The following is a 23,617-nucleotide window of genomic DNA, read 5'->3' on the forward strand; positions in this document are numbered from 1 at the left end:
ACATGTGCCGAAGACAACATCCGTTGATGGGGGCACATGTGACAACAAGAGTGACCCGCTCACCTTGCATCATGCATGACGTCACATGCGAGCAGGTCACTGATGCGTCCTGTGATTGGCTGAAGCAGTCACATGTGCCTCCATCGACAGATGTTGTCCTCAGCGCACGTGGGCGCAGAACAGCCGGCCCAGGTGCCCAGCAGGATGGATCCAGCAACGGGGATCAGGTGAGAATCACCCCCACCCTTGTTCAGGCTGGTCTGGGCCACTCTTTTGGTATCGATAACCCCTTTAAGGACCACTCTTGTTCTTGATGTGACTAGTAGCAAGCATATTAAGGCCTTGTTCACATCACAATATCATCCTTTATTTGGCGTGTACCTCCGATGGAGGGATTGTCCTTGTGATCTTTAACATGGCTCCAAGACAGAGCTACCCCTTACTGTAGTCGGAGCCTGGGTTTCTTTACTACATGCTTTAAGCCTTTCTTGAATTTGAAGTCAAGTAAATGAACTTTTAGGTTGTTTAAAAAAATAATAACAACGTTCTGATTACAGGGCTACTTTGAAAGCTGCATCATACATAGAAATCGAATAGCCGGCTTTGAAGTAAAAGCCTATGCCAATCCCACAGTGGTCAGATGTGAAATCCACCACGGCCAGACTGGAGGAATTTACGTCCACGAAAAAGGGAGAGGGCAGTTCCTGGAGAATAAAATCTATGCAAACAATTTTGCTGGTGTTTGGATTACCTCAAATAGTGACCCAACCATACGGTAAGTCTATCCATTTATGTGTTTTACACATTTTATTCTAGTCTCCTGCCTGGCATCAGTGACGTCAAGCTGGAGAACGCGTCCAAATATACTGAGATTTATACCCGTGTGAAAGCTGATCCTGGTTATGTTTATTGAAGCTTGTACAGGATATGCTTACACATCTGTTGTGAAACTATAACTCCCAGCATGCCTGCACTTGTCAGGGCTTGATGAGTCAGTTTCTCAACAGCCACAGTTGGAGGCCACTCTAATAGATTATCTTGTGCGCCGTTTGCATCAACATCTCCACGGATGACTATGGCTGGGGCTACATAAGGGGAAAAAGACAATGCAGCAGCACCCTGCAAATCAGATAAAGTACAATAATGCCAAAAATGATAGTGCTAATGCTACGCTTATTTATAAAGTGAGATGCTTGGCCAATGCATTTTGTACAAAACCATCTGAGCCCGTCTGCGGTACGCCAAGGCGATCTCTGTTAGACGGGTCCTAACACTAAATACTACCTGTTATGTGCCATAATTGCTGCCATAAAGTTCAGGGAGTGTTGGTCTTTGCCATGGCAGCGTGCACCTGCGCACTGGGAGGTGCTGACTAACCCCCTTTTTTTGGGGGCTACATAAGGACGTCACGTCATGCAGCAAAAGATTGCAGCATTGTGATGCTTACTGTATGCCACAATATAATGCAAGTGAAAGGGTTAGCATTGTGACTGCAAGTTACCGCAACCTTATTTAACTGATGACCTATCCTCTGATCAGTGTGGGTCTGACATCCGGGATCCCCGCCGATCAGCTTTTTGAGAAGGCATCGGTGCTCACATTAGTGCTGCAGCCTTCTCTCTGCTCACTAAGCACAGTGCCATAGATCGTATCGCATTGTGCTTGTTATCGCAGTTTGGCCTCATTCACTACAGTGGGGCTGAGCTGTGCCTAGGCCATGTGACTGATGAACGTGACTTCACATGGCCTAGAGAAAGCTGCAAGAAAGCCACGGTGCTACTGCAGGTGCCTTCTCAAACAACTGATGGGCAGCGGGCCCAGGTGTCGGATCCCCATCAATCGGATACTGATCTGAAGCATAGGTCGTCAGTTAAAAAAAAAATCCTGGAAAACCTCTTCAGACCTGTTTCACACTGCCGTTAGAGCATTCCGCCAGGCTCCTCCAGTATAGAATGCTGGGAATCGGTGGTCTTTGTCCGGCTGATTCTCGTAATATTTGCCGGATCTCTGCTGTCCCCATTATAGTGAATAGGGCTGGATGGCGTTCTGGCAGACTGTTCTCAAACAGAACAGCCTGCCGGATCTGTAAACTCCAGTGTGAAACTAGCCTTAGTCATGAGATCATATTACATTGTAAGGCAGGGTTCACATCACATTTTTCCCATCTGTTTAACGTATGCAAAAAAGGTAAATGTTAAATGGATGCCGCAGACTGATAGAGTTCCATTGTGTTAAAAAAAAAAAAAAATACATTTTTTTTTTTAAAACCAAATTTTTGTATCCTTTTTTTTTTTTTTTTAACGCATATGTCAAACGGATGCATAAAATGCGATGTAAACCTACCCAAGACATTTACCATCTTCTGTAGGGCTCATGAACGTATTTTCTTTCCGTGTTCATTCCGTGTTTTTTTGCGGACCTTATGCGGGCGGAACCATTCATTTCAATGGGTCCGCAAAAGAAAACCAAAACGGAAGCTACTCTGTGTGCATTCCATTTCTGTATGTCCGTTCCGCATCCCAGAGGAGACACATAATGGGTAAATAGACTCTGTTTATTGTATGAGATGGTTATATGCACTTGCACTTTAGTATTATGTGCTATGTATAATACGGATTGAGTCACCATTTGTGTCTCCTGTTGTGGATGTCGCCTTTCTCCTGCACTTGATTTTATGTATGGATTGTCATTTGTAAATTGTGTTAATAAATGATACTTATATTTCAATCTTTATTGGCATACATGTCCTGTTGTTGTCCGCATTACAGACAAGGATAGGACTGTTCTGTTAGGAGCCAGCTGTTCCGTTCCGCAAAATACGGAAGTCACCTGTATTTTTTGCAGATCCGTCTTTTGCGGATCACGAAATACATGCGGTCGTGTGCATGAGCTCTTAGCCTGTGCAGCAGAAAGTTGTAGTTGAGGTTTATGTCCTTGTTGTGGTTTTTGCTGCATGTGAATATACCCTCGCACTGATATCCTACTGGTCGTCGCGTTACTTTGTACCATCCACACGTGACTAAATATTTTTTTTCCTGTTTTTCCAGGGGAAATGCAATTTTTAATGGACACCAAGGTGGAGTGTATATCTTTGGTGACGGAAGAGGCCTTATAGAAGAAAATGACATATATGGTGAGTTGTGGTGTTAGGTTATTCGTTTGTCTTGCGTTTTATATCAGTATCGTCATTTTTTTTCTTTCCCTTTATCTACAGGCAACGCTTTAGCGGGCATTCAGATCCGCACAAACAGCTGCCCTATTGTCAGACACAACAAAATACATGACGGTCAGCATGGCGGCATTTATGTGGTGAGTGTTTTATAAAGCCGCATCTGATTAGATAGATTAGGCTGAGGAACAGGCGATTATCATGAATTAACCAAACGTTCATAAACATTGCCTGATTGTGACTGAAGATGCGATCACTTGTCCCATACGGGTTGTTTGCTGGCAGCACATCCCGGTTTGCACAGGAAGATCTGCTGCCAGCAAACAGTGATTTTTATGTGCTGCTTTAAAAGATGCGCCCGGTGAACGAGGGCTCAGCACATTGCCACATCATAACAGCTATAACGACACTCTGAACAAAATCTTGAACCGTCTTAATTTAGGTATCATTTTAATGTCGGGGTTGATTGTGGTTGATTCTTTTCATTCCCAGCATGAAAAAGGGCAGGGCGTCATTGAAGAGAATGAAGTGTATAGCAACACCTTGGCTGGTGTTTGGGTGACAACAGGAAGTACTCCGGTGCTGCGGAGGAACAGGATACACAGCGGAAAACAGGTACGTATCCGACTGTTCTCTACTGCGGCGTTCTCCTCTAAATATCAAGATGGCTCTTCCGTGTGTCGTTGGATCCTCCACATTTTATCCCAGAGCTCTGTTACATGAAAACTGTAGGTGGACTCTGCAGCAAATGCCCTGCAAAATAGAGCATGCCGTCGCTTTTACTGCAACTTCCTCACCTTCCTCCAGACCAACCACAATCTTGTGATCTGTCACATGTTTTGATTGGTGGGGGTCAAGGTGCTGAGACCACCACTTAATGCTAAAATGAAGGGGCAGAAGAGCCAAGCTCGAATAGACCATATACACAAATAATTCTGGGCTCACCCCCGTTTTCAGTGTTTTTAAAAAAAAAAACAAAAAAAAAAATAACTTCATGCTGTTTTTTTTGTTGCCTTTTATTTCCACATTTGTACACACGTTTTTTTCTTGTCCTATAGAGAAACCAATGGGGAAAAATGCCAGAAAATAAGGTCATGCCCCTAGTGTACTGCATTGAGGAATAAAAACACTCAAAGTGCCACCAAAATTCTTTGTGTGTAATGCATTTTATATTTTAGTGTACTATCTGGCTAGTGTTTTTGGCCTAAAAAATACACATCCTGAAGTGTTAAAAATGTTTAAATCTATTTCTGCTCTTGCTTGGTAGGTTGGAGTATACTTCTACGACAATGGCCATGGAGTACTAGAAGACAATGACATCTATAACCACATGTATTCTGGTGTTCAGATACGGTAAGATTTACAGTCAGTTTTCTTGAGGAATATATTATATTATCACAGAGGTACACTTACAGTGTAATACGTCTAATTTTCTGGTATTCATTTATTTCTAGAACTGGAAGCAACCCTAAAATTAGACGAAACAAGATCTGGGGAGGTCAGAATGGCGGGATACTAGTCTACAATTCTGGTGAGTCGATACAATGTGACCGTGCAGCTGGCAGGTTTTTCTAAACCAGTTTTTTAACCGCAGTGCCTCTTACACAGGGCTTGGATTTATTGAGGACAATGAGATTTTTGACAATGCAATGGCTGGAGTTTGGATCAAAACAGATAGCAACCCAACGTTACGACGAAACAAAATCCACGATGGACGAGATGGCGGCATCTGTATATTTAACGGGGGCAGAGGTAAAGCGATTGCCCTTTTATGTAGTGCACATAAGGTTACTCGTGCCAGTTCTAATGAAATAAGCATATGGGAAGCTGATCGAGGAGCAAGTTAGAGCATTGGCTAAATAGAATAAGGTGCCACCTAGTGGTGGTTTTATTTTATGCGCTGCTAAACCTGTGTTTGTATCACAGAAAGCAGACAACGGAATCTATTTTGTCACTACATATAAACTGCACATTCTGATAATTTGGTCATTGTGTGTGGCAGGGTTGCTCGAGGAAAATGACATCTTCAGGAATGCTCAAGCCGGCGTGCTAATTAGCACCAACAGTCACCCTGTCTTACGGAAAAACCGGATATTTGATGGATTTGCTGCAGGTTGGTATCATGGAATAATCACTGACCCAAATTTGAGGCTGCTGCCGCACGTTCATGTTTTTTGGTGCAGTTTTTGAAGCCCAAAACCAGGAGTAGATCTAAAAAAGTATCTGTTCTTAATATTTTCTCAACACCTGATTTGGGCTTCAAAAATTGCAAGAATATGCCAGGGTTACATCCTGACTAGACTTGGCTGTCATGGCTCCATTATACCAGAAGCCATAACTATGGTGTGAACGTTTTTAACCAACTTATATTGGGTGTCATTAGCTTTAATAATGCAGTGAAGCAATCATTGTGTATGAGGGAAGTGCGTGTACAGCATTACCCCCTATTATTCCTCCTGTTCTCAGCACAAGTGAGCAGCTCAGCAGAAAAAGCCTGTTTTACAGCCGTTTGTGTCTGCTGCATGTTAAAGGGAACCTGTCGCCTTGAACATGGTGTTTGAGCTGCAGGCAGCATGTTATAGAGCAGGAGGAGCTGAGCAGATATATAGGTTTGTGGGAAAAGATTCCGTAAAACATGTGATTTTATACATTTAAATTCCTGCTCCCTCTGTGCTATGAAGTCGGTGCTGTCAGTGATTGACAGCCTTCTCCCTATGACTGTGTATACAGAGATAGCTGTCAGTCACTGAGCAGGAATCTAAATGTATAAAATACACTGAATCTTTTCCCACAAAACTATATAACAATCTGCTCAGCTTCTCCTGCTCTATAACAAGGGTACACGGAACGTTCATGCTGACTGGTTCCCTTTAAGAGTACAAGTTGCCGTAGACAGTGGCCCATATACTGTTGACTTACAGGACAAACAAGCAGGGAGATGAGTTTCCCTTCCCTTTCCCTGTTCTAGACTTGAACTGGTCCTTCTCCTACAGAAATCCTGATATTAGAGCATTGCTGGAAATCAGCTCTGTTTTCTGTATAGCATAATAGCCGCTGATGTATGGAGGATTGGGGTTTACAGTTTTCTGCATGTCTTATTCATTTGCAGGTATTGAAATTACAAACCATGCGACCGCGACCCTAGAAGGCAATCAGATATTCAACAACCGATTTGGAGGGCTATTTCTGGCATCTGGTGTTAACGTTACTATGAAAGGTATGTGCCGCCCGTGGCTTATCACACCGAATGAGTGGTGCTACACAGGAGATGCCTGCTATTAACCCACACAAGTTATTACTTTGTCATGTAATATTTTGTGGAGATTTTTCAGATAGATGTTGGCTGACATTTTTTGTGCCTCTATATTTCACCTGTCCACATAACCCACTATAGGTTTTTGATCCCAAATAAGTTTCTACTAAGTTCCCTTTTTTTTATCTGCTAGTTGATACCCAAGAACCAATGATATTGCGTTCAGAGTTCAGACTTGAAGACAGCAGGAGGTGCTACTGGTGGAAGACTTTTATCTATTTCTCCTTCTGTGGTCTGCTAGCTGGCAGGGTAGAACACTAGGTGCCGCGTGTACTGGAAGTAACTTGTCCAGCTGGTAACATGGCCAATACTATTCTATACCAAAACTGTATCACAGAGGAGCAGGAAAGTCTTTAAGGGCACAGCCACACCTTGCGAGCCTGCAAATAATCTGCAGTGGTAAAAAAAAATGCACCAAACCGTAGAGATTTTGCTCCGGGTTTTAGTGTGGTCATACTATTAACTCACTCACTTCAGCAAAAAATGACCTTTATCATGTAGCTGTTAAAGGGGTATTCGGGTTGTTTCAAGTTATTCCCCATCTTATCTTACTATTAGAGCGCTGGAACCCCCACTCATCATGAGAATGGGGGTTCTATACCCCCTGCAGCTGCTCTATTTATTTCTATGGGAGTTCTGGATATAGCCAAATACAGTGCTCCACTATCTCCAGAATTCCCATAGAAATGAATAGATCCGCCACTCTGCCTTTCAGGGGGGGCTGCAGGGGGTACTTGGCCCCCGTTTACGTGATTGGTAGGACCCAATCTAATAGTTATCTCCTATCCTGTGGATAGAGGATAACGTGAAGCAACCGGAATACCCTTTTAATACAGGGCACTTACTATTGTATTGTGATTGTCCACATTGCCTCCTTTGCTGGTAATTTTTCTATCACATTATACGCTGCTCGTATCAAGGGATTCCGGCAGTGGTGGTCGTGCTTGCACATGATAGCAAAAAGCGCTGGCCTATGTGCAATCCTGGCAACCAGAGAGGCTGGTGCCGTTTCCTATAGCATGCAAGCACAACCACCGCTACTGGATTGTAGGGTGGTCATAACCATGGAAACGAGCAGTGAATAATGTGATGGGAAAATTAATCAAGTCAGCAAAGAAAGCAATATGGATAATCACAATACAACTGAAAACTTTCTCAACATGATAAATACCATTTTCTGAAGTGAGACACCCCTCCCCCTTAAGTTAAGGAAAAGTTTGGAAACAGTTTCCCTGCTTTTCTGACAGATTCCAATCTGTACTTTGGCATGAAATATTGGTTGTTCATATAGATCATTCAGATTTCAGTTAATATGGGCTGCTTAGTGTAAGCAGCTACATTATTTTCTAGTCTGCAATGGGCGAATGTTACCATGAAGTATTCCGGTCCTATTTTTGTATTTCTTGCAGATAATAAAATAATGAACAATCAAGATGCCATAGAAAAAGCAGTCAATAGAGGCCAGTGTCTATATAAGATATCAAGTTACACCAGCTACCCCATGCATGACTTTTACAGGTAACATTCCATTTTGCTCTTATGCGGTCACAGCTAATACATTTACATTGCAGATTTCCCGGGTTGTCAAAGCTGGGGAGGTTTCTAGATTTGTGCTACTGCTTACTATACAGTGTGGATGCTGCAATTGCTCACACTTCCTGGTACACTATTAAAATGACTTCCCCTGTGAAGATGATACATTTTATGTTCAACTGGAAAGGTTTTCAGTAGTGCCCTAGTAAGGGATCTGAAATGTTAGCTGATTTGGTATGCACTGCAATCAGACACTATTATAGGAGGAAATACTGCAGGATAGATAAGGAAAATGAAAGAAATTCTGTGGTTGCCTTGGGAACCAGTCTGCAGACTTTTGGGTATGGTCACACGGTCAGGTTTCCTGGTGCAGTTTTGGAAGCCAAAATTAGGAGTGGAAAGTGTGTACAGGATATTTGCCACTTTAAAAAAAAAATATATATATATTCTTTTTGGGTTTTCAAAACTGCATCATAAAACTTGACGGTGTGGCCGTACCCCAAAACCAACTGTTTATGGAGGTCTAAGAGGCCGAATATTTTACAAATGACCAGTGATGGAGGATACGGCTGCCAGACTATAAACAATGGAGATGTTAACTCCCAGTCTCCAGGCCTGGGGGGAATGTGACACTTGTGGGCAGATTTTGGAAAAATGTAGGGATGGTTTGCCTCTACTGCCCTGAAGGTTACTAGTATTATCAGCTAGGAGAGCAGGGAGTATGACTACATAGTGGGACAGATTTATTAACCCTTTAGTGACAGTGTTTTTAATCGTCTCATTCCAAGAGCTTTACCTTTATCTTTCCGTCTATATAGCTTTGAGGGCTTGTTTTTTGCGGGACAAGTTGTAGTTTTTAATGGTGCCATTTTGGGGTACACATAGCTTTCTGAGAGGGAGATGGGAAACACAGTAATACTGCCACTGCGTTTTTAAATTATAAATTTTATGGCGTTAATTTTTCGGTATAAATAACATCTTAGCTGGGTGAGTAAGATTATGGTGATACCAAACATTTTTTTTTTTTACGAAAAAAAAAAATAGTTTTTTGCATTGCTGCGTCTCAAGACTGGTAACATTTTTCTTTCTATGGAGTGGTGAGGGCTTGATTTTATTATTATTATTATTATTTTTTTTTACGGCATTCACCGTAGGGGATAATTTATGTAGTCCGGGTTGTTACGGATGCAGCAATACCAAACATAAGGGGATATTTATTTATTTATCATTGAAAAATGTATTTTCAGTGGGAAAAAAAGTGTAATTTTTTTATGGAATTTTATTTAATAAATGTATTACTTTTTTACCACTTAGTTGGGACTATTAACAGACAGTATTTTGATTGCTTTTAAAATGCAATGCATTATCCCTATAGTGCATAGCATTTTAATTGCAATGCTATTCTAACATTGACCAGGGCGCAGCCTGCTGGAAATTACTGAAGGCTGGTCTGGGGCCTAAATCAGACCCCTGCCAGCCTTCACACACATCAGCACCCCGTGATTGCATTTGCAGGGTGCGGATGGGAGACAGAGGGAGTCCGCTCCCTCTGTCAGCAGTTTGCATGCGGCAGGCGCCATTGTCTGCGGCATGTCAAGTGTTGATCGGCACTCCTGCTGGTCTGGGCTGTGGCTCTCATGTGAGAGCCAGGTCCCTGCGAGACCCATGCAGCGCTTAGACTGGGCCGTCCAACCTAAGGCCCTTTAGTGACCAATGTAAAAACACGTATGGGTGGTCACTAAAGGGTTGAATAGGTTCTTGTGGCATTTCAGCAAATCGGTCCTTTGCACTATCCTGTGGAAGAAAGATCATTAAGTTAGTACTTTACTGTCCGGATGTCTTCCCTTCAGCTGCATTTACTATTATGCAGCTGAATAGGAAGAGAAGGGCACACATCTGGTCAGCACCCAGCCTGAGGAGATCGTTTGAGTGCAGTAGTGGTGGAGTACTAACTAAACAATTTTTCTTCCACAGCATAGTACTAAGAACTGATTTCTCAAAATGCCTGGAGAACCCCTTTTAAAGCTGTCTAAACTTTAGATGGGGGCAGTCTGAAGATAGACTGTTTATTCTAGTGGTTCTGGTGCACATTTGTCTAACTTTATACCAACGATTGGTTGGCTTACTTCGCAAAAAAAATAATTTGTAGCAAAATGGTTCATCTTGGGAGGCCAGGATTGTGTGTGGTGCTGCAGGGCTGTCAAACACTATTTGCCAGGTTTTCAGATCCTGCGATCAGCTCATTGCCAGGTGACTCCACCAATAAAACCGAAAGGATTTTCTAAAGTGAACAACCCCTTTAAGAACACACTGCCTTTTAAAAGGAGCTTGTGAATAGCTAGGACTCTTCTCCAGTCTGGGCTGCAATGTTTTTGATGACCACTGAACTGTGTCTGTCAACTCTGTACGATTAAAGTTGGAAAGACCTGTATACGTGGGGTTGGAATTAATAATGAGACATACAGATAATGTCTTGCACTTTTCTTGGTCTTCAGATGTCACACCTGTAACACCACAGACCGCAACGCCATCTGTGTGAACTGCATTAAGAAATGTCACCAAGGCCATGATGTAGAGTTTATTAGACACGATCGGTAAGTCTACACTGCCTCTATTGTCAGTTTGTTGATGGTGGTCAGTTCATTAATGCACTTTTTTTTCTTGGTCCAGGTTCTTCTGTGACTGTGGTGCCGGAACACTGTCTAATCCTTGCACATTAGCAGGAGAGCCCACACATGACACAGATACATTATATGACTCTGCTCCTCCTATAGAATCTAATACTTTGCAACACAACTGAACTTAAGAAGGGGAAGTCCTGCCATTGTAACAGATATGTTTAAAGGTTTTTTTTTTTTTTCTTTTGGAAAAATTTACAAAAAAGAAGAAAGCTGAACAAAAAAATTGCCCATTTCTGGAAACCAGTTGATGTGATGATATTCAACCTGCCAAAAAAAAAAGGAAGCAGAGCTGGAGGAGGCAATATGTTGTTGACTCAGGATCTAAGGAGGAACTGGGCATTTTTTTTTTTAAGCATTACTCAGACTTTCAGAAGGACAGAAGTGAAGAGAAAGAAGCTACTGTTTGTATAGAGGCAGTCTCCTGCTGGTGGTTTTACTCCTGGCGGACAGCCTAATGTGCAGTAGTCCTATTCTGTAGACAGGCAGCAGTTGTTGTTGCTGCTGTACACACGGACATGGGTACCAATTGCTTTTGTAACATGGTAAAATGTGAGCTAGCACTTCTGCATTTCTTTTGATTTTTTTTTTAACACGTATTCAGATTGAAATATTTTAATGCTTTAATCTCATGTAGTTTTTTTTATTTAATTTCAAGCAAAGTTTATTGTACTTGAAAGTGTCCTGTTTTGTTAGCACACCATAGCATTGCTGTAAACTGTACTCATGTCCCAGTATCTATGTTCTTTCTATGAAAGAGGAAAACACTAATCTTAATCCAGCAATTTTTCTGGTATCCTTTTGGAAAAGTTAGAATGTTGTTTCCTTTCCTCTCGTACCTTCCCCTGCAACAGTTTTCATGTCCATATCTCCTCCCCCCAAGCCGAGGACAGTCGTGAGGAGTCTCTGAAGCTCCACGTTTAAGCTTCTATCACTCCCTAGGAAGTGGCAGGTGTTGACTTTGGTTGAAAGTTTACTGTAGTCTCCTCCGAGCGCTCCTGTATGTTACTGTTCATTTTTTGTTTGAACAGCCTGGAACTTGTACACTGCTGGAAATTGTGAGATTTCCTGCTTTATGAAGCTGAGACAAGCATATATAAAGTTTCATAGCTTTTTATTTTTTGTTTCTCTCCCCATTTATATGTATTGGTGACAGTGGGTAATCAAACAGCCTGAAAGTGTATGCATGTACCATAACATCTAGACTTAATATATTGTGGAGTATTCAATAACCATTATGTAGAGGGTAGGTATGAATTAAAAAAAGGGGTTTAATTTCCTAGGAAAGAAAATGGAAATATGGTCATTTTTAAAAAATAAAGTTTATTAGATCATAATGTGTGAAAACCAGCCTTGTGAATAAACACCAAAAATCACTGTTTGTACTTTTATATGTTATTACATCATCGCCAGGAGCTTGCCAACTGCTTGTCTGTCCAAGATGTCTCTTTCCAGTAAACCGCAGAGCTCCCTGCACAAAGCAGATCAAAAGTGTCAAAATATGGTTCATTCTACAGTTTCATGCTTTGCTCAGGGGACTGTAAAACTGAAAGGCTGATCACTATAAATCAGGTGCATAGTCACAAAACTGCAACAATGGCAAGTACACACAATCTAAGGCCTCATGCACATTCTTTCCATTCTATTATACAATAAAGGAATAGAAGAGGGGCCTGGATGTATTTCTGGAGCATAATATTATTACAGGCTATAGCTACTAGAGAGGGGTCGTTGATCCAGGGAGTTATTCTGATTGGAGTCGGGAAGGAATTTTTTATTCCCCTAAAGTGGGGAAAATTGGCTTCTACCTCATTTTTTTTTTTTGCCTTCCTCTGGATCAACTTGCTGGATAACAGGCCGAACTGGGTGGACAAATGTCTTTTTTCGGCCTTATGTTACTATGTTTATTACAAGCCAGCTGTCGATTGTATTTTTTTTTTCAGACCGCAAAATACATACAGTTGTGTCCATTAGCCCTAAAGCTAGAGAGTTAAATGAGAAACTTGTGTGAATTCTGTTTGACCTAATGCTGTGTGATCTTAATAGGCCAATTCATATGACTTTGGCCTCATGCACACGACTGTTTGGGTTGGCAGCTTGGATGCAGACCCATTCACTTCAATAGGGCTGCAAAAGATGCGGACAGCACTCCCGTGTGCTGTCCACATCCGTGGCTCCATTCCGAGGCCCCCATAAAAAATAAAAAAAATGTACTATTCTTGTCCGCGCTTTGCGGACAAGTATAGGCATTTATATTGCCGGCTTCCATTTTTTGCGGATCACAAAAAATGGCACAGCTGTGTGCATGAGGCATTCCCCACACACAGAATCCTTTCCAAAAACACCAGCATGCTCTTTCTTGGAACCCAGTCTGTGATGACTCTCCCATGAAATGAATTGTAAGCTTTGGGGGGGGGGGAGGGAAATAAACATAAACCTCAGATTCTGCATGTTTTCAAAGTCATAATGCTGTATCCCTGAATTACACTAAGCATTACATCAGTGTAATACAATAGATTCCCTGTTTTACATGGACACAGATTTATAAATCATCATCCTGTCAGGGAGCAGAAGTCATATGGAACGGACTTGTCTGTCTAGCCTTTGTGCTCTAAATAACACTTAGGGTGCAATGCACGACGTGAACACATAGCATCTGCACTGAATCATTCATTTCAATGGGTCTGTTGCATGAGAATCGCAGCATGTTCTATATTCTGCGTTTTTCATGTAGCCCTGGCTACATAGAAGTGAATGGAGCTTCAGTGGAAAACACATTGCATCTGGATGTAATGCATTTTTCACTGATGGCTGCTAGGAGATGTTTGTAAACCTTTTTTTCACACAAGTAAAAAACGCATCAAATCAGATTGCAGACGTATGGAAAAAAACTGAACACGATCGCAGACAAAACTGAACTTGCAAAATGGTGCAAGTTTCACTGAGCCAATCCGTATCATTCAAAAAAAGTGAATAGCGGTACCACTTTTTCCCCTCTCGTCATGCCCATAAGTATCTGAGATCTAATAAATAAAAAAAAAAAACAAGTGTTTTGTCTTGAAAAGAGCACCCACTGACCACCAAATCAGGCTGTGATAGGAGTCTAGATTTCCAGAAACCTAGGCCATAAGTGTCTGAGATGAGAATTATCCCTTTTCAGGTACATCCAACTTGAACAGTCAGCAGTTGAAAATTCACATCAGGCGTGCTGCATCAGTGCAACAACTCCTTAGATCATAGAAACCTACCTGAATATCTTGACAGACAGTATGTTACACTCAAACTCTTGTGCCTTCTTATGACCAGTGTGAATGATATCATCAGGAATGTTGGCAAGTCTTGCTGCGTTGAATCCATAGCTTTTCGGACAAGCTCCCTTAATAAACTTGTAAAGGAACGTTATTGTCTCCTGGCTGGGATCCTTGCATTCATTTTCAACCATGCAAGCCTAAAAGAAATGTTGATCTGCTTAGTACAAAGATTTTGAAATTCTGAAACCTCCCCTCTTCATAAAAGGTCAGAAGCTGCGATTTACCATATGCCCGAGGCGCACTGCTGTCGTATGAGAATAATCTTCCACTAAAGAATGATAATGTGTTGAAAACAGCGTACGGCACTTAATCCTTTCAGAGAGCTCTTTAACCACAGCACTGGCTATAGCCGTCCCGTCAAACGTAGCCGTGCCCCTGCCTGTGAAAGAATCAATGGGATTGCATGAGACAAATATGCTGTGGCCAAGACTTAGAAACCTGTGATCAATGCGAAATTCTGAAGTGTAAAATTGGCCTGCAGTGCAGGTGTCAACATTAGTTGCTGATTTACCGTAGCAGTGTGCATTATCTGCCTCAATCGGTGTGAAATGCATGCAGATTTGCTACCAGCAGCAATGTATATCATTAATTTATTGCACTACTATATTCTGCAACACTTTACAGACATTAGCATCACACTGTCTCCAATGGGGCTCCACAATCTATGTTCCCTATGTCTTTGGAGTGTGAGAGGAAACCCACAAACACCAGGAGAACATACAAACTCCATTCAGCTGTTGTCCTTGGTCAGATTTGAACCCAGTACTGCAAGGCACCAGTGCTAACCACTGAGCCGCCCTATTATAGTGAACTTGCAGGAGCTCTGACATTTTAATACCATTGAGCAAATTCAGGTTTGGATTGCAGTATGCCAGGGATGCTCAACCTGCAGCCCTCCAGCTGTTGCAAAACTACAACTCCCAGCATGCTCTGACAGCCTACAGCAGGGCATGGTGAGAGTTGTAGTTTTACAACAGCTGGAGGGCCACAGGTTGAGCATCCCTGCTGTATCCAAACCAGATTTTAAAAACTAAGAATATGGGCTCCAACCTACTGTAAAATGTTGCCTCCGTGGCGTTCTCTCTCGCAATATTTGCTGAAACTTCAGACTTATATCATATGTTAATAGTTGGTGTCTAAATAGGGTAGACCCACTATTAGTTACTCTCAGTAGTCTCAAATAGTGTATTTTGTGTACAGAGTGTGCCTTGTATTAAAGTTAAGATTTAACTTTTTTCTATTAAAATAAATGAGACAATGGAGTAAAGTAAACTCTTGCGCTATTTAGGGAAGGGGGGGTAGGGTCTAAATAGATAGACCTAGTGGCGTTCCTGTATTGTAGGGGGCGTTTTGTATGTACTGGGGAGGAGCCTAATCAGGTCACTAACTCTCCCTACTTGACCTAGTCTAGTCCGTGTAAATGCCTCAATGGCTGTAGTTGGGGCACTCGTCCTTAGGACGACCCCCAGCCTCAGGAACCTCGGGCCTATATTGTAGGTCCCTATGCGCTTACCTCCCTAGTAGAGATGTCCTGTGTCATCCTCCATGACACTGGAGGATGACACAGGACATCTCTACTAGGGAGGTAAGAGCATAGGGACCTACAATATAGGCCCGAGGTTCCTGAGGCTGGGGGTCGTCCTAAGGACGAGTGCCCCAACTACAGCCATTGAGGCATTTACACGGACTAGACTAGGGCAAGTAGGGAGAGTTAGTGACCTGATTAGGCTCCTCCCCAGTACATACAAAATGCCCCCTACAATACAGGAACGCCACTAGGTCTATCTATTTAGACCCTACCCCCCCCCCCCCTTCCCTAAATAGTGCAGGAGTTTACTTTACTCCATTGAAACTTCAGCCTTCTTTAATCTCGCCTCTTTCTTGTCACTTCAGTTATTCTTCGCATAAATTATTTTATCAAAATACTAAGCCGAAATCAGCTTTGTGCGCCTCATTAACGAAGCAGAGTTGAACTTCGTATTTTGATACAGTAACTTATGTGAATAAACAAAGACACGATAACAGCGAGAAGTAGTAAACTTCAGAAAGAGCTCCGGAGGACATATTCTTTAAGTGTTTAAAAGAATAGAGTTTGGATACAGCAATTCGAACCAGATTTGCTCAACCCTACCAATGATCTATTCTTAGGATAGGCCATCGACATCAGATGAGTTGTTCCTGAAGCCCTGGCTCTTGCTGTGAGGGTGCAGCCTCATCCTTCAGTACACCTTATACTCAGCTTTGACCCATTTATCTGATTGGGACTATCATGAATATTTGAATCTATGCACTGGTCAATGCATAAAGTGAAGCATGCCTTTTAACTGGATTTGAATAAGCTATTCCATACCACAAAATGCTGTATATTACTTCCCTGGTGCCATGAGCTTTCCAGTGAATACACTTAACATAACGTTAAAACACAAAGTGTTATATGTATAACATACCAAGTTCATCCAGGAGCACAAGGGAATGCTCAGTAGCGTGCTGTAGTATACTTGAGGTTTCACTCAGTTCCACAAAAAAAGTGCTTTCACCTATGAAAATGATAAAAATATACTGAAATAAATACATTTGGCAATAATGTCCTGGAATCTAGTCTTACTGCAGTTGTCAGTAAGGATTGTACAATAGAGGGTGCCTCCATTCAGGATCATTTATTAGATTCACATCTCTGGTAACCTGATTTGGCAGAGAACATACTGCCGCCATTGCCAATAGTTCTGTTCACCACCAGACCCTATAGATTATAATGGGATCCAGCCACATTACGGCATGAGTGCAAAAATAAAAAAAATGCATGCTCTGCTATTTTCTTATGCCAAGGCATATCTCCCAGAGAAAGAACCATCTCGCTAGCGCCACTTTTTAGAAGTGGCTCCCTATGAGTCAAGACTGACTTTTTAACAAGCCTTGGGACATGACGAGGGAATTTAGCCAAATATCCATCTGTAGAGAACTGCTTCAGGGTGCTTGCCCCTCAACAGTACAGAGTAGGATTCTGGCTGGCTGAGTGCAATGCCTTGGATGCAGCATAGGCAGGCCACCTCCAAAAGGTGGCGCTAGTTGAGATGGTTCTATTTTCCCATTGAACCTTGCCAATAAAGAGACGACCTGTGTAATGGAAACTTAAAGGGAACCAGTCACCGGGATTTTGTGTATAGAGCCGAGGACATGCGTTGCTAGATGGCTGCTAGTACATCTGCAATATCCAGTCCCCATAGCTCTGTGCGCTTAATTTTTTTTTTTACACAATAAAAGATTTGATACATATGCAAATTAACCTGATTTGAGTCTTGTCCGGGACTCATCTCAGGTAAATTTGCATATCTATCAAATCGTTTTTTTGACACAATAAAAGCACATAGATCTATGGGGACTGGGTATTGCGGATGTGCTAGTGGTCATCTAGCAACCCATGTCCTCAGCTCTATACACAAAATCCCGATGACAGGTTCCCTTTAACCTCTTAAGGACACAGGGCGTACCTGTACGCACTGTGTATTTTATTCGATCACTGCCGCGCGGCGGGCGGGGATCGGAACAAGGTGCCTGCTTAAATCATTGAGCAGGCACCTTAGGTCAATGCCGAGGGGGGTCCTGTGACCGACCTCCCTCCCCCCCCCCCCCCCCCCCACATCAGGGATCGTGGCGGATTAACCCCTTCTATGCCGCTACCGGTTTGTGTTTGAAGGAGCGCATCAAGTTCCCGCGCTGCTGTGGCGGGGACTCTATGTCTCAGAAGGCTGCCCAATGCCTTGCACGGCATTGGGACCTGCCTTCTACGGGAGCCGAGGAGATCAAGCCTCAGGCTGGGTCTCCTAGGCAACCTGTTTATGTACTACTCACTGTACCAAAAGTGATCAGAAATAAAGTAAGCCCCTTTCCCCTTATTTTATAATAACAGGAAAAAAACTAAAAAAAACATTAGGTATCGGCACGTCCGTAATGACCGCCTCTATATCTATCACATGATCCACCCTGTCCAATAAATACCATAAAAACTGTAAAAAAAAAGCCATTTTTGTCACCTTACATCACAAAAAGTGATCAAAAAGGCATATGCCCCCCCAAAATAGTACCTAAGTCACCTCATCCAGCAAAAAAAAAAAAAAAAAAAATCAGCCCCTACCTAAGCCAATCGCCCAAAAAAACAAAAAAAAAACCCTATGGCTCAGAATATGGTATATTGCTGGTATTGTGTAAAACTTAAGTAAATAAAAAAATAAAGTATACGTAAAGACCCTGCTTTATAAAAATCCCATGACCTCAGGTGAACACTGTAAAAAAAAAAAAAAGTCAAAAAAGCCATTTTTGGCCACCTTACATCACAAAAAGTGTAATAGCAAGCGATCAAAAAGTCATACGCACCCCGAAATAGTGCCAGTCATCTCATCCCGGAAAAAAAATGAGCCCCTACACAAGAGAAAATAAATCTATGGCTTTCAGAATGTGGAGACACTAAAGATTTATTATTATTATTTTTTTTTTTTAATGCTTTGTTATGTAAAACTGAAACTAAACCAAAAAAAGTGTGGGATTGGTATTGTCGTGTCCGTGACAACCTGCTCTATAAAAATACTACATGATCTAACCTGTCAGATGAATGTTGTAAATAAAAAATAAACATTGCCAAAACAGCTATTTCTTGTTACCTTGCATCACAAAAAGGGTAATATAGAGCAACCAAAAATCATATGTACCCTAAAATAGTACCAACAAAACTGCCACCCTATCCTGTAGTTTCCAAAATGGTCACTTTTTGGAGCTTCTACTCTAGGGGTGCATCAGGGGGGCTTCAAATGGGACATTGTGTCAAAAAAAACAGTACAGCAAAATATGCCTTCCAAAAACCGTATGGCATTCCTTTCCTTCTGCACCTGTACAGCAGTTTACGACCACATATGGGGTGTTTCTGTAAACTACAGAATCAGGGCCATAAATATTGTTTTGTTTGCCTGTTAACCCTTGCTTTGTAACTGGAAAAAATGGATTCAAATGAAAAATCTGCCAAAAAAGTGATATTCTCTCTATTTTCCATCAATTCTTGTGGAACATCTAAAGGGTTAACAAAGTTTGTAAAATCAGTTTTGAATACCTTAAAGGGTGTAGTTTGTAAAATGGGGTCATTTTTGGGTGGTTTCTTTTATGTAAGCCTCACAAAGTGACTTCAGACCTGAACTGGTCCTGAAAAAATGGGTTTTAGAAATTCAGAAAAATTTAAAGATTAAACTTCTAAGCCTTGTAACATCCCCAAAAAAATAAAATATCATTCCCAAAATGATCCAAACATGAAGTAGACATATGGGGAATGTAAAGTAATAACTATTTTTGGAGGAATTACTATGTATTATAGAAGTAGAGAAATTGAAATTTGGAAATTTGCTAATTTTTCCAAATTTTTGGTAAACTTTTTTTTTATAAATAAAAATGAATTTTTTTGACTCCATTTTACCACAGTCAAGAAGTACAATATGTGACTAAAAAACATTCTCAGAATGGCCTGGATAAGTAAAAGCGTTTTATAGTTATTCACACAAAGTGACACTGGTCAGATTTGCAAAAAATGGCCTGGTCCTTAACCACCTCCCGACCGCCTAACGCACGGATGCGTCCGGAAGGTGGTTGATTCATTCCTCCTGGACGCATCCGTGCGTCATCTCGCGAGACGCGAGATTTCGGTCAGAGCCGGCCCGCGCATGCGCATCGCGGGCCGGCAAAAGTTAAAGAACAATTTCGTCACCAGCCTGCCAGCAACGATCATTGGCTGGCAGGCTGGCGATTTTCAAAAAAAACAATCACAAGCCATATAACAGATCATATTAGTAAATATGATCTGTTATATGACTTCTCTGCTCCTCTGCTGGTCCTTTTCGTCGGTTGGATCCAGCAGAGGAGCAGACTGAACTGTGAGTAGCACCAACAGTACACTGTAGCCCCAGATCACCCCCTGCATAGACGAGTCCCTAATACATTTTACCGGGCGCCTTGGCTTCAAACAATACATCCCAAGCAAGCGTGCCCGGTATGGGGTCAAATTGTATAAGCTCTGTGAAAGGGCCACAGGCTATACCCACAAATTTCGTGTCTATGATGGAAAAGATCAGACCCTGGAGCCGGTCGGTTGCCCAGACTACCTGGGGAGCAGTGGGAAGACAGTCTGGGACTTGGTGTCACCCTTATTCGGCAAGGGGTACCACCTTTATGTGGACAATTTCTACACAAGTGTGGCCCTCTTTAGGCATTTGTTTCTAGAACGGATTTGCGCCTGTGGCACCGTGCGACCTAGTCGCCGGGGCTTCCCCCAACGGCTCGTTACCACCCGTCTTGCAAGGGGGGAGAGGGCTGCCTTGTGTAACGAAGAACTGCTCGCGGTGAAATGGAGAGACAAGCGTGACGTTTACATGCTCTCCTCCATTCACGCAGACACGACAATCCAAATTGAGCAACCCGTGTCATTGAAAAGCCCCTCTCATTCCACGACTATAATTTGCTCATGGGAGGGGTGTCACACATCTGGTATCTCCGTATTCAGGAGAAGTTGGGGAATGTGTTTTGGGGTGTCATTTTACATATACCCATGCTGGGTGAGATAAATATCTTGGTCAAATGCCAACTTTGCATAAAAAAAAAATGGGAAAAGTTGTCTTTTGCCAAGATATTTCTCTCACCCAGCATGGGTATATGTAAAATGACACCCCAAAACACATTCCCCAACTTCTCCTGAATACAGAGATACCACATGTGTGACACTTTTTTGCAGCCTAGGTGGGCAAAGGGGCCCACATTCCAAAGAGCACCTTTCGGATTTCACAGGTCATTTACCTACTTGCCACACATTTGGGCCCCTAGAATGCCAGGGCAGTATAACTGATGATTTTTTATTTTATTTTTTTCTTACAAAGTCTCATATTCCACTAACTTGTGACAAAAAATAAAAACTTCCATGAACTCACTATGCCCCTCACGGAATACCTTAGGGTGTCTTCTTTCCAAAATGGGGTCACTTGTGGGGTAGTTATACTGCCCTGGCATTCTAGGGGCCCAAATGTGTGGTAAGGAGTTTGAAATCAAATTCTGTAAAAAATGACCAGTGAAATCCGAAAGGTGCTCTTTGGAATATGGGCCCCTTTGCCCACCTAGGCTGCAAAAAAGTGTCACATGTGGTATCTCCGTATTCAGGAGAAGTTGGGGAATGTGTTTTGGGGTGTCATTTTACATATACCCATGCTGGGTGAGAGAAATATCTTGGCAAAAGACAACTTTTCCCATTTTTTTATACAAAGTTGGCATTTGACCAAGATATTTATCTCACCCAGCATGGGTATATGTAAAGACACCCCAAAACACATTCCCCAACTTCTCCTGAATACGGAGATACCACATGTGTGACACTTTTGCAGCCTAGGTGGGCAAAGGGGCCCACATTCCAAAGAGCACCTTTCGGATTTCACCGGCCATTTATTACAGAATTTGATTTCAAACTCCTTACCACACATTTGGGCCCCTAGAATGCCAGGGCAGTATAACTACCCCACAAGTGACCCCATTTTGGAAAGACGACACCCCAAGGTATTCGCTGATGGGCATAGTGAGTTCATAGAACTTTTTATTTTTTGTCACAAGTTAGTGGAATATGAGACTTTGTAAGAAAAAAAAAAAAAAAAATCATTTTCCGCTAACTTGTGACAAAAAATAAAAAGTTCTATGAACTCACTATGCCCATCAGCGAATACCTTGGGGTGTCTACTTTCCGAAATGGGGTCATTTGTGGGGTGTTTGTACTGTCTGGGCATTGTAGAACCTCAGGAAACATGACAGGTGCTCAGAAAGTCAGAGCTGCTTCAAAAAGCGGAAATTCACATTTTTGTACCATAGTTTGTAAACGCTATAACTTACCCAAACCATTTTTTTTTTACCCAAACATATTTTTTTTTATCAAAGACATGTAGAACAATAAATTTAGAGCAAAATTTATATATGGCTCTTTTTTTTTGCAAAATTTTACAACTGAAAGTGAAAAATGTCATTTTTTTGCAAAAAAAATCGTTAAATTTCGATTAATAACAAAAAAAGTAAAAATGTCAGCAGCAATGAAATACCACCAAATGAAAGCTCTATTAGTGAGAAGAAAAGGAGGTAAAATTCATTTGGGTGGTAAGTTGCATGACCGAGCAATAAACGGTGAAAGTAGTGTAGGTCAGAAGTGTAAAAAGTGGCCTGGTCTTTCAGGGTGTTTAAGCTATAGGGGCTGAGGTGGTTAAAGTGAAATATGGCCGTGTCCTTAAGGGGTTAAAGGGATTGTGTCACTTCAGAAAGTGGCATTTATCACAGAGAAAGTTAATACAAGGCACTTACTAATGTATTGCGATTGTCCATATTACTTTCTTTGCTATCTGGATTCATTTTTCCATCAAATTATACACCACTCGTTTTCAGGGTGACTACTACCCTGCAATCCATCAGTGGTGGTTGTCCTCGCACAACCTAGGAAACAAATGGCAGCCTCTCTAGTGACCAGGACCATAGGCTGATGCTTTTTTAGTATGCAAGCTCAGCCAACTGATGGATTCCAGGGTGGTCATAACCATGGAAACGAGACGTGTATAATGTGATTGATAAATTAGTGTAGCCAGCAAAGGAAGCAAAATGGGCAATACATTAGTACAATACATTAAGTGGCTTGTGTGGATATAGCACAGATGTACCACACCTTTAACCGTTTCTACCCCAGAGTTTTTTTTTGCATATGTAGGAAAAAAAAATCCAAATGGGGTGAAATTGCAAAAACACAAAGCAATTCCGCCACAGTTTTTTTTTTTTTTTACGTTGGATGTGCGATAAAACTGACCAGTAACTTTCATTCTACAGGTCAGTACGAATCCGGCGATATCTTATATGTATAGTTTTTTTGGGGGCTCATTTTTTGCGGGGCAATCTGAACTTTTCATTGATACCATTCTGGGTTGTGTGACTTTTTGATAGTTTTTTTTTTTTTTATTTATGGCGAATCAGCCATTTTGATGCTTTTTCTGTTTTGCTGTATGAGGAAGATATTTTAATATTTTTATCTATGGGCGTTTTCGCACATGGCAATACCCATGGTGGTGTATTTTTTTATTTTTGGGAAAGGGGGGGCGAGTAGAATATTGAAAAAAAAAATGGATTTTCGAGATAGAGAGAGAGAGATAGAGAGATAATCTGCCTCCAGGGACAGGAAACCACCTCTATAAACCAACCTCAGTGGTTTACAGAGCATGAGTGACTCCAAGCTGGGTTAGAGATATATATGGCTAGTGAACTCTTCAAGGCCACCTTACCCTTATTTGCCAGAAAAAGGGAATAAAAAGCGCAGAGGACTTTCTCCAATCCTTCGTTACCCCTAGGTAACGTATAAGGCATCTCCTAATGTCCAGATAGCGGCAACTTATCAAAAGTGCTGGATAAGTAATCAAAGCTTAGAATACCCAGATGGAAGCATAGGGAATCCAAAAGCTAACTAAAGGTCCGAACTTAAAAGAAAAAAGGGTCGGATCAATAACATCCTAGAAAATTTTAATACCGGACATTATACTTAATCTAGTATAATCTTATAAAAGAAATCTCATATGGG

The 23,617-nt window shown here is 41.8% G+C and overlaps 2 protein-coding genes across 3 annotated transcripts in view; one reads left to right on the forward strand and one right to left on the reverse strand.

Moving 5' to 3' along the window:
• The window catches only part of FBXO11 (F-box protein 11), a 101,041-nt gene extending 89,192 nt beyond the window's left edge, over window positions 1-11,849 (forward strand). Inside the window, exons 12-23 of one of the 2 annotated variants that reach the window (XM_040430305.1) lie at window positions 558-775; window positions 3,048-3,133; window positions 3,215-3,309; window positions 3,662-3,784; window positions 4,437-4,522; window positions 4,624-4,700; window positions 4,778-4,921; window positions 5,172-5,282; window positions 6,279-6,386; window positions 7,892-8,000; window positions 10,511-10,609; window positions 10,686-11,849. In XM_040430305.1, coding sequence (XP_040286239.1) covers window positions 558-775; window positions 3,048-3,133; window positions 3,215-3,309; window positions 3,662-3,784; window positions 4,437-4,522; window positions 4,624-4,700; window positions 4,778-4,921; window positions 5,172-5,282; window positions 6,279-6,386; window positions 7,892-8,000; window positions 10,511-10,609; window positions 10,686-10,815 — 1,386 coding nt within the window. In that variant the 3' untranslated portion in view covers window positions 10,816-11,849. The remainder of the gene's footprint in view (window positions 1-557; window positions 776-3,047; window positions 3,134-3,214; window positions 3,310-3,661; window positions 3,785-4,436; window positions 4,523-4,623; window positions 4,701-4,777; window positions 4,922-5,171; window positions 5,283-6,278; window positions 6,387-7,891; window positions 8,001-10,510; window positions 10,610-10,685) is intronic. The other variant, XR_005778523.1, reaches the window with a different exon arrangement.
• A 181-nt stretch (window positions 11,850-12,030) lies between these two features.
• MSH6 (mutS homolog 6) overlaps window positions 12,031-23,617 on the reverse strand; it is a 56,586-nt gene continuing 44,999 nt past the window's right edge. The window contains exons 7-10 of the mRNA XM_040430304.1: window positions 16,452-16,541; window positions 14,229-14,383; window positions 13,942-14,141; window positions 12,031-12,164 (exon numbers count right to left, since the gene is read on the reverse strand). Of these exons, the coding sequence (XP_040286238.1) occupies window positions 12,092-12,164; window positions 13,942-14,141; window positions 14,229-14,383; window positions 16,452-16,541 (518 nt within the window). The 3' untranslated portion in view covers window positions 12,031-12,091. The remainder of the gene's footprint in view (window positions 12,165-13,941; window positions 14,142-14,228; window positions 14,384-16,451; window positions 16,542-23,617) is intronic.

This window comes from Bufo bufo, chromosome 4, assembly GCF_905171765.1.
Source record: "Bufo bufo chromosome 4, aBufBuf1.1, whole genome shotgun sequence".
Taxonomy (NCBI): domain Eukaryota; kingdom Metazoa; phylum Chordata; class Amphibia; order Anura; family Bufonidae; genus Bufo; species Bufo bufo.